Below are 14,645 nucleotides of genomic sequence, written 5' to 3'. Positions count from 1 at the left end.
TTTGACCTGCTGATTAAACTCCTGCAACAAGGGAAAAACAGAAGAAATGATGTTATTGCTTGGTTTATTCTGTTTTCTCCAGGAAAGCAGCACATCCTGCAGTTATGCTTCATGCACCTAGCTGGTTTGATGGCACAGACACAGGGCTGGGGCTGTCTGAGGGGTTTCCTGGCTCTGGAAAAAAATATTTCATGTCATGAATCCCTCTACTATCTGCACTTCATGTTACTAATATTGGGGTTTAGCAAAAAGCAAGTTTGATATTTCACAACTTTCTATTGTGGCCTCTCCTTGACTCCCTTGTAAAACATATTACTCAGTGAAAAACAAAGCCAGGAGGCTCTGCCAGTGCCCCAGGTGGTTTTGGTGCCAGCTGATGTCACTTGGCTCTGTGCAGTGTCACCCCACCACCAGGAGCAGGGGATGAGGGGCTGGTGGCTCTGCCTGCAGCAGAACATCTCACACAGCAGCAAAGAGACTGCATGGAAATTAAAGGTTCCCCTCCTCCCAAACAGCCAAGGAGATGTCAGGGGATGTGAGCTGACCATGTTTGACCAACAGATTCCTGTTGGAACGTGTTGGTTGGGTGCTGCCTGCACCCCTCCTGCTGCTCAGTGCCCCAGGAGGCACCAGCCAGAGTTAGGTTCCCCTTAATTAAAAACCAAGGCATGGAAATATTAGTGCTGGAATCTTGTGGCTAAACACAGAGGAATGTGTTTTATCAGCCTGGTCATGCTCAGGTGGGGAGAACACAAGGTACAAGGGTAATAATTCTGTGCTCCTGGGAAGGGAAGCGATGCTTTGTCCCCCAGCTCGCATTTTATGGTGATGTCTGGTTGGAGTCCAGAGCCAAGAATTTTGGTGACTTGAAATCTACTCTCAAGAATTACTCTGTATCTGTATGGATTGATCCCTTGGAAAAAGTTAAGACTTTTATTAGGAACACAAATAAATGGGCCTATTTTTTGAGGACTGGGATGTCTCTCTCCTAGGACAGGTCACACAAGGCAAATGCAGGGGATATTCTTTAGAATGACACCCAATTTAGGAGCCATTCCCTTCTGGAGAAGGGAATTCTCATCTTCCAGTGATGGTATCACATGGGTCCAGCCCTTTGGTTTTACAGAAAATTGCTGTCTATATTCTCGTCCATTAATTCAGCCATTTTAACTGGCTGTGGATTGGATTTCACTGCTGCTGCATTTTATGAGCAAATGGAACATGACAATAGAGCAGGTTTAAGGAATGGGGTGTGCCATTAAAGGCCCTTTAAAGAAGTGCAGAGGTACCTCTTCTGGCATTTACCAGATGCTGTTTTCAAGCAGCAGAGCTAGGTATGGATTTTTTTATGTAATGTGGAAGCAATTTCTAAAGGCTTTAATTGACTTCCAAAGACTCAATGAAGGAAAAACTCTGTTGGAGTTATAGAGTTGTAGCTCTTACCTTTGGCTGCTATAAACTGCTTTGCATAAAAGGCTTTGAATATAATTATTTCCAAGTCCCAAAGTCATTCACTGAAAATAAACAGAAATAGTTTTGATTCTCGAGGGGGCCCAGAGGTTTTCCCCTGACCCTGTTTTTTTTTATTTTCTTTTTCCAAGACAAGAAAAACCACTCAAGTTGTTCCTCACTTGTCACTTTTTTTGGGGGGAGTTAAGTGCTCCACTATATGGGTAAAGTGAACTGAGGCCCTGGCACAGGTTGCCCAGGGAAACTGTGGCTGCCCCATCTCTGGAAATGTTCAAGGCCGGGTTGGATGGGGCTTGGAACAACCTGGTGTGCTGGAGGGTGTCCCTGCCCATGCCAGGGGGATGCTCCCTGTCCTCCCAAGCCATTCGGTGGTTCTGTAATTTTAAATTTTGTCCATCAAACATTGGGCTTCAATAAGTAAAGGTCATTAGTTCATTTGATTAGAAAATCCTGACCTGGGAACTGTCACAGAAAGCTTTGTGAAGATTGGAAGATGGGGGGAGAGGAAGGGTTTCAGATTCTGCTTTGCTCCTGCACGCCCCTCTTCTTTGAGCAGCTCTGGAGCACTGGGAATTACAATAGCAGGCACTTATTTACATGGAATACTGTGATAGGGAAACGAGTCATTTGGAAAGGTGTTTTGCAATTTTAATCAATTTTGTTGCTGCTTGCCAGCAAATTAAAAAACCTGCCCTCCAGGAAGTGTCTGCTGTCAGTGGATGAGAAAGCAGAGCCTGGTCCCAGGGGAGAGCCTGTGCTCCCCACATGGAGGGGGAGCACTGGCACAGCTGCTCTGAGATGAGCCCAAGGCCCCCGAATTCCCAGGAAGTCCTTTTTGACCTTGGAGCCCAGGATCTCCAGTGTCACTGCCACCCTCTGCCCTGGGGCTGCTCTGCTTTGCTTGTGAGCTTCTCTTCAGAGCAGCAGCAGCAGCAGCAGTGCAAACACCACACTTAACATCTTTAGAAATCATTTGTTTGCCCCCAATATCACCTGCTGCAGCTGCTGTCCTGCTCCAGTTCTGAGTTTGCCACGAGTTTGTGTGAAAGTTTACCCAGAGGTGCCCTGCTGGGTTGGCTGCAGGGGCCATTCTTTAGCATGACCCACAATTTAGTAGTTCTGGAGAAGGAAATTCTCATCTTCCAGCTGAGAATTGTTGCAGCTTCCATGGCTGAAGTTGTACTTTCTTCTTCATTCCTTGCTCCCTGGGCTTTCCATCCGTCCTCCCACCTTCCCTGATCCTGCTGAGGATATGCCAGGCTCAATCTTAGGTGTGTTTATTCCATTTTGGCCTTATTTTTGATTTTTAACAGAACACTGAAACAACTGAATGCTGGTATCCTCACAGCCCATGAAGTGGGTCAGGGCTGTACCAAAATGAAACTCCCCAAGTCATCACACTGTGAGAGTAAAGGTTTCTGGTCATTTTGAGTTTACTCAGTTTTATAGGAAGAAAGAAATGGCAGTAGTAAAACATCTTACAGTTGTGTCATGAGGATATTTCAAAGCTCCAGATTAACTGTGCCAGGTAAACTGCAGAGCAAGGCCCTGATTTTTTCCCCCTCTCAGTTGCTTTGTGGTGCAAGTAGAAAAATGGGACACACACAGGGCTGTTAGCTAAGCCAGGGGGAGGCAAGGTTGAGAAAGATAAAAGGTCTGTGGTGAAACTGCACCTTCCCAGCCAGAGCAAACACTGCTTAATGTTTTCCCAAGCAGAGCCCCATGTGAAAACTAGAATACACAGGAAACTGGTGAGCATGAACGGGGGGGCAGAAGTCTGCAATGATCACAGAACCACAGAATTCTGAATTGGATTGGAAGGGACCTTAGATCCCATCCCGTTCTAACCCCCCTGCTACCTTCCCCTGTCCCAGGTTACTCCAAGCCCTGTCCAACCTGTCCTTGAGCACTTCCAGGGATGAGGCAGCTTCTCTGGGCAACCTGTGCCAATGCCCTGTCACACCCACAGTGAAGAATTTTCTCCCAAGATCTAATCTAAATCTCTTGCAGCTTAAATCTGTTCCCTCTTGTCCAATCAGCATCTACCTGTGTAAAGAATCACTCTCCTTTTTTTTATAACAATGATGTGGTCCAGGGCCAGGAGTGTAAAAAATCACTCTCCTTTTTCTTTTATAACGATCATGTGGTCCAGGGGCAGGAGAGCAGCAGACAACTTGGTATGGAGGAGAAAAGAGCTGAGACTGAGAAAAGAGGAGGGATGCAGGTGCAAACACAGGGAAGTAAAAAAGAACAATTTGCATTTAAGTAACTGAAGGTGGTTTAATTAACACCCGCGGGGTCAGGGGTGCTGCTGCCTTGGCTGGGGGCGAAGAAAGGCGAGGGCACAGGCAGCTGGAGCGAGGGATGTGACAGCCCAGGGGTTTGAGCCGGTCCCGCCAGGAGCGGAGCGGTCCGGGCAGAGCCGCGCTCCGCAGCTGGGTCCGGCCCGCCCGCGGGCCCCGCGTCCCAGCAGTGTCCCGGCAGTGTCCCAGCAGTGTCCCACCATTGCACCAGCAGTGTCCCAGCACTGTCCCATCAGTGTCCCACCATTGTCCCAGCAGTGTCCCGGCAGTGTCCCAGCAGTGTCCCACCATTGTCCCAGCAGTGTCCCATCGGTGTCCCAGCAGTGTCCCACCATTGTCCCAGCAGTGTCCCAGCACTGTCCCATCAGTGTCCCACCATTGTCCCAGCAGTGTCCCGGCAGTGTCCCGGCAGTGTCCCACCATTGTCCCAGCAGTGTCCCACCATTGTCCCATCAGTGTCCCAGCAGTGTCCCAGCAGTGTCCCGGCATTGTCCCGGCATTGTCCCAGCATTGTCCTGGCAGTGTCCCATCAGTGTCCCAGCAGTGTCCCAGCAGTGTCCCACCATTGTCCCGGCAGTGTCCCACCATTGTCGCAACAGTGTCCCAGCAGTGTCCCGGCAGTGTCCCAGCAGTGTCCCAGCAGTGTCCCGGCAGTGTCCCAGCAGTGTCCCACCATTGTCCCAGCAGTGTCCCAGCAGTGTCCCACCATTGTCCCAGCATTGTCCCATCAGTGTCCCAGCAGTGTCCCGGCAGTGTCCCAGCAGTGTCCCAGCAGTGTCCCAGCATTGTCCCATCAGTGTCCCAGCAGTGTACCAGCAGTGTCCCACCATTGTCCCAGCACTGTCCCAGCATTGTCCCACCATTGTCCCAGCACTGTCCCGGCAGTGTCCCACCATTGTCGCAGCAGTGTCCCAGCATTGTCCCGGAAGTGTCCCAGCATTGTCCCATCAGTGTCCCAGCAGTGTCCCGGCAGTGTCCCGGCAGTGTCCCGGCAGTGTCCCGGCAGTGTCCCGGGGCTCGGCAGGCACCGGGGCGGGGCGGAGCAGCGGGTTGCAGCCGCTCTTGGTGGTTCTCCCCCGGTACACGTGGCATTCCTGCCCCGTCCCGCTCCCCCGGCGCGGCCCCAGCGGCTCGGGGGCGGCACAGCACAAGGGACTCACCTGGGCCGAGGTGTGTGCGGCAGGGCAGGGGGGCTCGGGGGGAGCAGCGTCCCGGGCTGGGGGTCTAGGGAGGAATACCACAGGGCTGAGGTCTGGAGAAGTAGAATCCTGAGACTGGGGGTCCAGGGGAGCAGCATCCAGGGACTGGGGATCCAGGGGAGCAGCATCCTGGGACTGAGGGGTCCAGGGGAGCAGAATCCCGGGACTGCAGGTCCAGGGTTTCAGGACTGGGGGTCCAGGGGAGCAGAATCTCAGGACTGAGGGTCCAAAGGAGCAGCATCCTGGGACTGGGGGTCCAGGTTTCAGGACTGGGGGACCAGGGGAGCAGAATCTCAGGACTGAGGGTCCAAAGGAGCGGCATCCTGGGACTGGGGTTCCAGGGCAGCAGCATCCGGGGACTGGGGGGGGTCCAGAGGAGCAGAATCTCAGGACTGGGCGGTTTGGGGAGCAGCATCCCAGGACTGAGGGTCCAAAGGAGCAGCACCCCAGGACTGAGGGTCCAAAGGAGCAGCATCCCAGGACTGAGGGTCCAAAGGAGCAGCATCCCGGGTCTGACCCCACTCCTGCCCCTCTGTTGCAGGGCTCCCCGGAGCCATCCCCCGGCCATGCCGGCCCCTGCTGAGGCCGGGCGTGTTCCCGGCCCGCCGGACGGCGGCTGGGGATGGGTGGTTGTTTTCGGCGCCTTCGTTTCCATCGGCTTCGCCTATGCCTTCCCCAAAGGCTTGGCCATCTTCTTCAAAGAAATCCAGGATTTCTTTGGCACGTCCTATAGCGAGATCGCCTGGGTCTCCTCCATCATGCTGGCCACGACCTACGGTGCAGGTGAGTGCTCCTGCACCAGCCCCCGGGCACGGGGCTGTAAGAGCAGCCAGAAACCCCCACTCTGGGCCAGAGCAGAGCAACCAAGTGTCCATCGGTATGGCCACCATCCACAGATTCACTTTCTGATCGTGTTTCTAAATGTTTGTTTAGGCAGACATGTCATATGTGGAGCCTGGGGGGCTCCTGCCCAGAAATCAGAAGATTACCTGTGAAAACTTTCTATGGGCATGGGGGAAAAAGCCCTGAGAACAGGCTGGTGTGAAATAACTAGGTCTGGGTTTCAGCCAGGGCTGAGTGTGGAGTAGAATAATAAATTAAGTAGCTGCTTGTTTATTGTGGCAGCTGATAATGACAGCAATGAAATGGCCAGTCATTCCTAGGAGTTGTAAAGCAGTGCTTGTAACTCTGCTCTTTTTTATGATTTCAATATCACTTTCATGACTGAATGAAATACATGGGCTGCCCTTGATTAAATCTTCAGCTGGAGGTGGACAGGAACCACACTGCAATTGCAGGAAGCTTCATCAATATTTATCCTGTCGATTAAAGAAATTCTGAGAATAATCTTTGTTTTTACAAAGGTGGTTTTATTTTTCCCTTAATAATGCACTGTAGTGCTTCTTGAACAACACAGTTGCTAATGAAAATAAAAGTTGCTTTGTATAAGTTTGTAGGGTAGAAGTGAGGCTTGAGTCAGAACCTATTGTAATCCACTCTGTTGTAACCCAGACTTGGTCCTACAGAGATGAGCTCTGCAAAGTTCCTATAGTTCCAAAGTTCCTATATTAGTTCCTATATTAGTTCCCACACAAGAACCCACAAATGGAGCACTTGGAGGGCAGAACCCAAGCAGTGGTTTAGAGAGAGAAATCCCCTGCTTGTGCCAGTGCTGTTGTCCCATTGGCTGTCCCATTACACTGCAATAAATGTGCCAAGGCATTTACCTGTGGGCTCCCTGGATGCCTCTGTGAGCTGTTGGCAGCTCTGCTTTGTGTTCCAATGAAAAAATGTTGTCCCCTCCCCTGGTGTGGAAGAGATTCTCTGTGACTGACCATGACCAAGTGAGGAACATCCACCCTGCACCTGGCAGCACCCCAAGTTGCTCACAGGGATTTGGATGGGGAGCCTGAGCCTCTTGGGGCTCAGCTCATGGCCAACAAGGTGCTGGAGCAGGTGAAATGCTGCTCTGGTCCCCTCTGCCCCCTTCCAGCTGCTCATTTTCCAACCCACCTTCTTCTCTGTCTCTCCAAGTGTTCCAGGTCAGTGCTGTGTGCTCTGTACCTGGGATGTTGCAGTGGACTTTTATCCTGATTAACTGAGCATCTCCTGCCTTTTTGCAGGAGCTTTAACTTCACTCTCCCTGATGAATGATGTGGGGGATGATACAGCTGAATTGCAGGTGACTGTTGAGGGAAATAGTAAAGCTCAGATGATTTCTAGAAAGCTGTAAAAGTAGGTTTTAGAAACAGAAAGAACAGAAAACATAGAACTAGCTGCAGCTGCAAAGTCTGAAAGTAGAAAAAAGTTGCAATAGTACAGCAAGCAAGGACATGAAACAATAGCTTGAGCTTTAGGTTTGGTTAAGATAGACCTTAAGACTGTACAAAAATATGCTTAGCAAGAAGTTTTAAGCTTAATAATAGTGTATTGTATATTGTTGATAGAAGGCATACAGGGAAGCATTGTGTGCAGCAGGTGTATGTGTGCTTTTAGTGGTTGGCCACAACAATTGTTTGTAAGCTTTAGCAATATGCTATTGGCTGGAAAGTTTTTAAAATGCTCTGTAACAAAGAAATCTTTGGCTGCTGCTGGTTGTACACGAGCTTTTGTCATCTTTCTATTGTCTCAACCACGTAGTGCAGCTGATGCTGCAATAAAAGCTCAAGGAATGTATCCCAGCATCCCATCCTGTTTTGTTAGTAAAAAATCCTCCAATCTCTTTGTACAATCTCTTGCTTGCAGCTGCTCAGTGTCCAGTTGCCAGCCTCCCCTCCTGTGCTCTGGGTGCTTGGGATGCTCCCTGTGCCCCTGGTGGGGTGCTGGGTGCCTCAGGGGCTGCAGACAGGGCATGGTGGGAGCTGCTGGAGCATGGAGCAATGAAACAGGAGTGCCCAAGAGTGTGTTTAACACTCTGCTTTGACTGACTGGGCATTTAACACCACAGTGGGTGTAGCTAATGCATGACTCCAGTGATTTGGAAATCCTCATTAAAGGGCAGCTCCCCAGGCTTTGCTCTGTGGCAGTGCCTGTTGGAACTGTGGGCATGCAAGGCTTGATTTGCTCTGCTGAAAAAACAGAAAACATTTTTGCTAATCTTTCCAAAATAAGAAATTCTAAAAAAGCCAAGATTTCAACGTACTCCTGAGCAGCTAACAGAGCTACCAAAGCAGATGATTACTGCCACAGCTTGTCCATCCCTTCCCTTCCTCTGCCCAGTGAGGCAGAAGGGCCACAGGCTGTGTGTGCTGATGCTGCCTGCAGCCCTGTGGGGACACTGGGGGCTCTGAGCACACGAAGCACCAGGCACACGTCCCTGGAGGGGGGGACACGTCCCTGGGGTGTGGAGAGGCCAATTTGCTGTGTCAGGTGTGGCCATGGAAGGCAATCCCTGCCCCACCCCAGCTGCCTGCAGCCCCAGGGGCAGCCTGGTGCCCTGCAGGGCACACAGAGGTTGATGTTTTCACTGGCCACAGCTTTTGTTGACACAGTGCCTGGTTTCCTTGGTGCTCTCCTTGGTCTAAGGACTTGTTTTGGACTGTGCTGCTTACACTGTAGCAGAGCTTGCATTTGCATTTCATAAATAATGCAAATGAAGCTTATTTTCTGAAAATACATGAACTAACCCAAATCTCCACTGGAGAAGCTGTGTTGATTTTGACAGCATGGTTGCAGATTTACAGTGACCACCTGAGGCTTTGCTTGTAGCACCAAAGGAGTTCCAGTTTTTCAGACTAAAACTGAAAATCAGCAGCCAGGACTGTTTCTGCCCTTCACTTTCTGCTGAATTCCCCCAGGAAGCTGTTTTACACCAGCCAGGGCTCTGGCAATATATATTACAGAAGTTAATGTGTCTTATCCCCCAGTTTCTTAATCTCAACTAGGTTGCAGAAAACAATTCTGTCACTATAATACAAGCAGTAAAACAGATTACTGTGCAGTAAAGTGGATAGCCTGGACTTTATGATGGGGTACTTGTAGCTCTTGCCAGAGCTCCTGTTCAGCAATTCCACATTTCCAATTGCAGAGGGCAGGCTGGGAGGTTTGGGAGTGAGGAGCAGGAGGGAACATTGCTTTTCTCCGACCAAATCCCACAGGCTGAAGCCCTATCAATCTGATAGAGAAGGATTTGTTTTACCATGTTTCTACTTCTCTTTTCTTTCTTGTCATGGGTGAAGAGCTCGTGCCTTACCCCAAATGAGAAAGGTATTACAGAGCAGAGTTTTCGATGCATGGAAAAAAAAATAGGAAAAAGGATCTGATCAATGATCTCAGAGGTCTTTTAATGATTCTCTGATTCTGTAAGGGGCCAAGGGCCATGGCATCATCCTTCCCTAAAGGTGCTCTCAGCTGCTCCTCAGCCCCCAGGTAACAGGCTCTGGGGGGGAGGAGGACACAGCAAGTGTCCCAAAATGTGGAGCTCCACAGGGTACCCATCGTGCTGCCAGGTGCCCCTGGGCAGGGCTTTTTGCAAACTGCCTCCTTGGGCACTGGGCCAGCACACGACCAACATTCCCAAGGTTCTGCCTCACATACAGGGGTGAGTTTTGTTTAGGAAAAAATTTCATTGCAAAGCCAAAAGCCTTTGGCCTCGGCACCTCCTGATCTGGGCTGTGTGGTGGTGCCAGGTTCACCAAACTGAGCTGCCCTTGTCCCAGTTTTAAGGGTGGCACATTTCAAGCTAGGCCACAGATGTGTCCCTGGGGAAAGCCAGGGAAAGCAGGAGGCAGCAGAGCTCTCAGGAAAGAAAAGATAAGCAGTATTAATTTGCTAGTAAATTAGTTGCCCTATTCAGCATCAGGGGAAACAGCCAAACATTCTGAAAATGAGGAATAGTGATGCCACTAATTTAATAGCAGTAATGCTCTTGTAGCTGTTATGGTCTCCAGTGAGGCTGCAAGAGAGGTAAGGGTTGTGGGAAGAAGTAATATCTTTTATTATGGCCAACTGTTAGAGCTTGAACAACGAGCCAGCCTCCTGGCACATGTGCCAGAATAGACAGAATAATTTAATACTAGGACAGGATCTGCATTTTCTTTTTTAAATTTTTTTAAATGGTGACTGTGTGGCCAAATGCTTCCTCCATCTTCATAATGGAATAACAGGAATCATCCAAGGAGAGCTCAGAGAGCAGATCCTCCTGCAGAGTCATTTCAGCTGCTTGGTTTGAATAGCTGGGGCAACACCAGGGGACATTGGAGCTTCTTTTTAGTAATTTTGAAGAATTTCACTCTTTTGTGATTGCTGTGCACGTTTATATGCAGCTTGTGGGTGTAAATATGTGCTGCTTCTGTTGCCCTTTAATACATAAAAAGCTCAGGCCCATGGCATCAGCACCATCATTGGTTTTATTCAGAATGCCCTGCAGTGGAGTCTTGTCTCGGTTTTGCTATACCCTGCTGTAAAACTCCCCCCAGAATCTCCAGGGTGCTGCTCTCTCACATCCAAATTTCCCTTAAAATTAAAGAATCTCTGTCTATTTTACAAAGACAGCATCAGAGAGCCACATTTTGTAAACACAATAAAAATGAGAGTGCTTCTGCTGAAAAAGCCTCCACCTGAAACAACCGGTGTTTATTAGTCTTGTTATTTATTGGTTTGTAATTTGGTGAAGATCAAATTACCTGAAGATTTAATTCTGGAAATGTTCCACAGCTAAATCTTTTCCTCCAAAAAAACTTTCTCCCAGAGCTTGTAAGTGCTTAATAGAGCATCTGCTAAAGCAGCAAGGAAGAGATAGGGAAGCTGAAAGTCCACCATTGACCTTGAACATTTAATCCAAAATTTTATAGCTGTATTTTATTACACTGCTAGCATGATAAATTGCAGTGACAGGTTTAGAAAGAACCTTACAACATGCAGTGGCATAAAGCTATATTAATAATGAGTTTGATTCTGCAGTTTTTAACTTAATCAAAACTGCCAATGTTCTCTCCTGCTCCAGCCCAGGCTCTATCAAAACCTCCTCTGCCTCCAGAAAACCCCACCCAGGGCTCCCCACCCATCTCAGTTGCCTTCAAAGAGCTGTGAAGCACCACAGCACTACAAGGGGAAACTGAGGCATGCAGGAAAGTGGTTTTTTTTCAAGGACAAGGTTATGTTCACCTGTGTCAGCTGGTTCCACAAACATTCATTCTCGAGTAGGGCTTTTACCAGGATTTCCCTTTTTGCTTTTCCACCTGGGTATTTTGTGGAGGCTGGAACAAAAGGAGGAAGATTATTCTGTTTATTCACAGAGCTGTGGATATCCAGCATCCTGCTATCCTGGCCCAAGCCCTGCCAGGTGCTCCCTGGACCTGCCTGATGATGGAATTCACCTTTTTCCTTACCCTCCCCACCTCTGGGATTCCCACCCCATCAGCCTCCCCAGGCTGTGGAAACAAGACATCTTCCCCAGGCAGGGGCAATCCCCTGGGCAGCAGCACCATTAGAATCCCAGGTTTTGATAAGAAAGCTGGATGAGGAATGATTTGATTTGTGTAATGGATGGTGCTGCAGGTTCATATACTTCTCCTGACTCTCAGAGAGCACTCCAGCTCTGCAAGGTCACCACGTATGGGCTTATATTTTTTATTTTTTTAAATAGCTCTGTTCTACTTAAAAGCAATAATAGCACTGTAGGTTCAGGTGAAATATTTCTGTGTTCGTGGACTTGGTCACAAAGCTTTATCATTTTGCCCTTCATTGGAGCTACCAAGGTCACCAGGCAGCAGTAATAGAGATGTGATAGACTTAATAAAAACCAAGATTAATAAGAACTAGGGAGAAGGAAGTGAAGAGTTTTGGCTGGGGAGTTGTTAATGGTGTTAAGACAAGGAGTAAGTTATAATCCATTCCCCCCAAGTGGAATTCAAACATGTGAAAACTTCTTTCCCCCAGATGCCAGCCTGTCCCAGAGCATTGCAGTGGAATTGAGAAGCAGGACCTGTGATCCTCTGTTATCCTCTTCTGCCCCAGGATGGGCTCTCCACTGTAACTGAACTCTTGTCAAGTCCTGCAGGGTCCCAGGGTGGGCAAAGCCCTTTGGAGACCACCAGCAGGCAGGGGCCAAGCTTGGAGCAGCCTGTCAAGAGCAGAGACCAAGGGCTGTTGACCTCCAGGAATGGATGTTCCAGCCATGTGGGGATACCAGCTGTGGGTTTCTCTGGGTCTGCACTGAAGGCACTTGGGGCAGTAGTTCATGTTGGGACTCGGGTGTTTATTATTTCTGATCAGTAAAGCAGGCTCACTGCTGTCAGTTGGGCAGCTTTTCATTAGAAGGCACAAAATGGCCAACAACCTCTTGGTACAAGGTCTTTTAGGACTAAACTGTCCAATTAAGAGCTGACACTTGGATTATTTTCCCTTTTAACCCAATAACTGATCCCAAAGAGCTGCAACGGGGACTTTTCTGCCCAATTACAAAATGCCACCCAAACCCATGGAGAAGGAGGAAGAAGCAGCAAGAAGAAGAAACCCAGGATGACACCCTGTGCCCTCCATCTTGCTTCCATCCACAACACACTAAAAACCCCAAAACCTCAATTTCTCACCCAGTGATACCCCTACACTGCTCTCTATAATCCATTTCACACTTTTGTGGGTTCCAGTCTATCTTGAAGTCAGGGAAACTTTCTCCATGGATGAGGGTCAAAGCCAGTGCTCCCCTGGGTGTCAGGGCACCCCAGAGCAGACACAGGAATGTTCCCAGTGCCCTGGGTTTCCACACAGGGAGCTCCTGCCCTGCAGCTGGGCTTCCAGTGATGGAAGGGATCACAGCCAGTGGTCCTGCCAGGGCAAAAGGGCAGCTAAAGAAATCACAGGAGAGCAACTCAAACACTGTGATGTTGTGACCTTGTGAAGGTCTGAGCTGTGATCTGCTGCACGGTGAGATCCACACCTGCAGCTGGGGGAACTCCTGAGTGCTGTCCCTTTGCAGGAGAGGTTATTTAACTGCTTAAACTCAAAGTGACACAAAGGACCTTGGCCACAGCCCCAGTTTGGGACCTGCGGGCCTGTGGCTCCTCCTGCACTGCAGGAACAGCATCTGAGCTGGGTAATGTGGAAATTGAAATGCCAGAGCACTGATCAGATGAGATTGCTGGGTAAGGAAGAGAACACTTTGTCTTTCTGAAATTTGGGCCTTGTCTGCTTTGTTTCTCTTCTTCTTCTTTCCTTTTTTTTTTTTTTTTTTTTGACATCAGGTTGCTGCTGTGGCCAGTTTCAGGTGGGAGGTCAGGGTCCCTGTGCTCCCAAGGGCATCCCTGGTGGGTGCAGGGGAGGGAGGATTGCTGCAGTGGATCACTGCCCTCAACACCTTCCCAGTGAGCACAGTGCCAGTCCTGCCCAGGCACCACAGGACTGACCAGTTTGATGACTCAATAATGCCTGTCCACACAATTTCTCCCATGCTTGGCTTATGAATCATCTCACAGGGATTGTGCTGGAGCTGCAGCCATTACCCCTTAAATGAGCTGACTGTTCTCCTCACCTGTGAGGAAGCAAATGAAGCCTCTCTGGGGCCAGGTTAGCTGTTGGAGCTGCTGTGGCATGTGCTGGATTTCAGCCTCCTTATTTAAAATTGATTATTTGCAATGTAATGTACCACTAATAGAAGGCATCAGTGTGATTTAGGTGTGGACAGGCCTTTGGAAGCTGCTCTGTCAGGTCTGGCAGAGGAATATTTGAGACTGTGGTTGTCACCTGGGGCGTGTGCTCACTGCCACCTGTCCCCAGTGTGTGGCCATGCTGTCCCCAGCAGCACTGCCTGAGGAAGGGTCTGTGGTCTGTGGCTTCCTCAGCCCATGCAGGAGAAAACCAAACCATCTGAACCAAGCAGCTGAGACTAATAATCATTAGGCTTCATGATTAGCAGGTACCACCAGTTATCCTCCAGGGACCTGCAGCAGGCAGGAGCAGGGCTCGGGGGGGAGCAGCAGCTCTCCACACCCTGCTGACACAAGCACTCAAAAGCAGGAGCTACCCAAGCCTCTTCTGGCATGACAAAGAGTGAAAGGCTGCAGGTTTGACCCTCTCATCCCTTTCTCCCCACGTTTGCAGCTGGGCCCTGTGTTTTCTCTGGCTGCCTCCCTGTCAGGCTGAGCATTGTTACCAGGAGCTGCTGCTGATCCCCCCCATCTCCCGAGGCTGGGGGGGTCTGGCAGCTCATTAATAACGTGGGGGCACTTGCTTTCATTCAGGGGTAATGAGGAGGTTGCTCTGTTGTGATGGGCTGGTACCCTGGTGGATAAATTACCAAGCCAAAGGCAGGGTTGTTATTCCATGGAGAGAGTGAGATTATTACTGAGGAAATTGCAGGCCTGCTCCTGTTGTTGTTTCACTACTGGTGTAATAATAGACTTTGTTCCATTAGTATAAACGATTTCCCCCCCCTTTCCCTCTCCTCTGAGTACATTGCACTCCTTCTTATGTCCCCAGTGACTCCCCACAGTCAGTGGCAATCCTGGCATGCCGAGTTCCTATTTGTATTTTCACAATAGTTTGGAAAATATTAACTATCTGGGCAGTCCTTTTGGTGCTGGCCAGTGTCCCTGGGCAGGAAGAGCTCTTTGGAGCCACTGTGGAAAAGCAGGGAAAGCTGAGCTGCATGTTCCAGCCCCAGCTGTGGGGACACTGGTGGTCCCAGATATTCCAGTGGTGGTCTGTGCAGTTGAGTATTTTAAAGTGTTGTTGT

The 14,645-nt window shown here is 49.5% G+C and overlaps 1 protein-coding gene across 2 annotated transcripts in view; it reads left to right on the top strand.

Moving 5' to 3' along the window:
• The window catches only part of LOC136561727 (monocarboxylate transporter 2-like), a 33,149-nt gene that overhangs the window by 5,183 nt on the left and 13,321 nt on the right, over positions 1–14,645 (top strand). The window contains exon 1 of one of the 2 annotated variants that reach the window (XM_066558164.1): positions 5,539–5,755. The exons of the other annotated variant lie outside the window; for it this stretch is intronic. Within the exon in view, the coding sequence (XP_066414261.1) occupies positions 5,539–5,755 (217 nt within the window). Of the gene's footprint in view, positions 1–5,538; positions 5,756–14,645 lie in introns of those variants that run through there. 2 annotated transcript variants of the gene reach the window in all.

This window comes from Molothrus aeneus, chromosome 12 (genome assembly GCF_037042795.1).
Source record: "Molothrus aeneus isolate 106 chromosome 12, BPBGC_Maene_1.0, whole genome shotgun sequence".
NCBI classification, from domain to species: domain Eukaryota; kingdom Metazoa; phylum Chordata; class Aves; order Passeriformes; family Icteridae; genus Molothrus; species Molothrus aeneus.
This window is presented reverse-complemented; position numbering and strand designations above follow the sequence as displayed.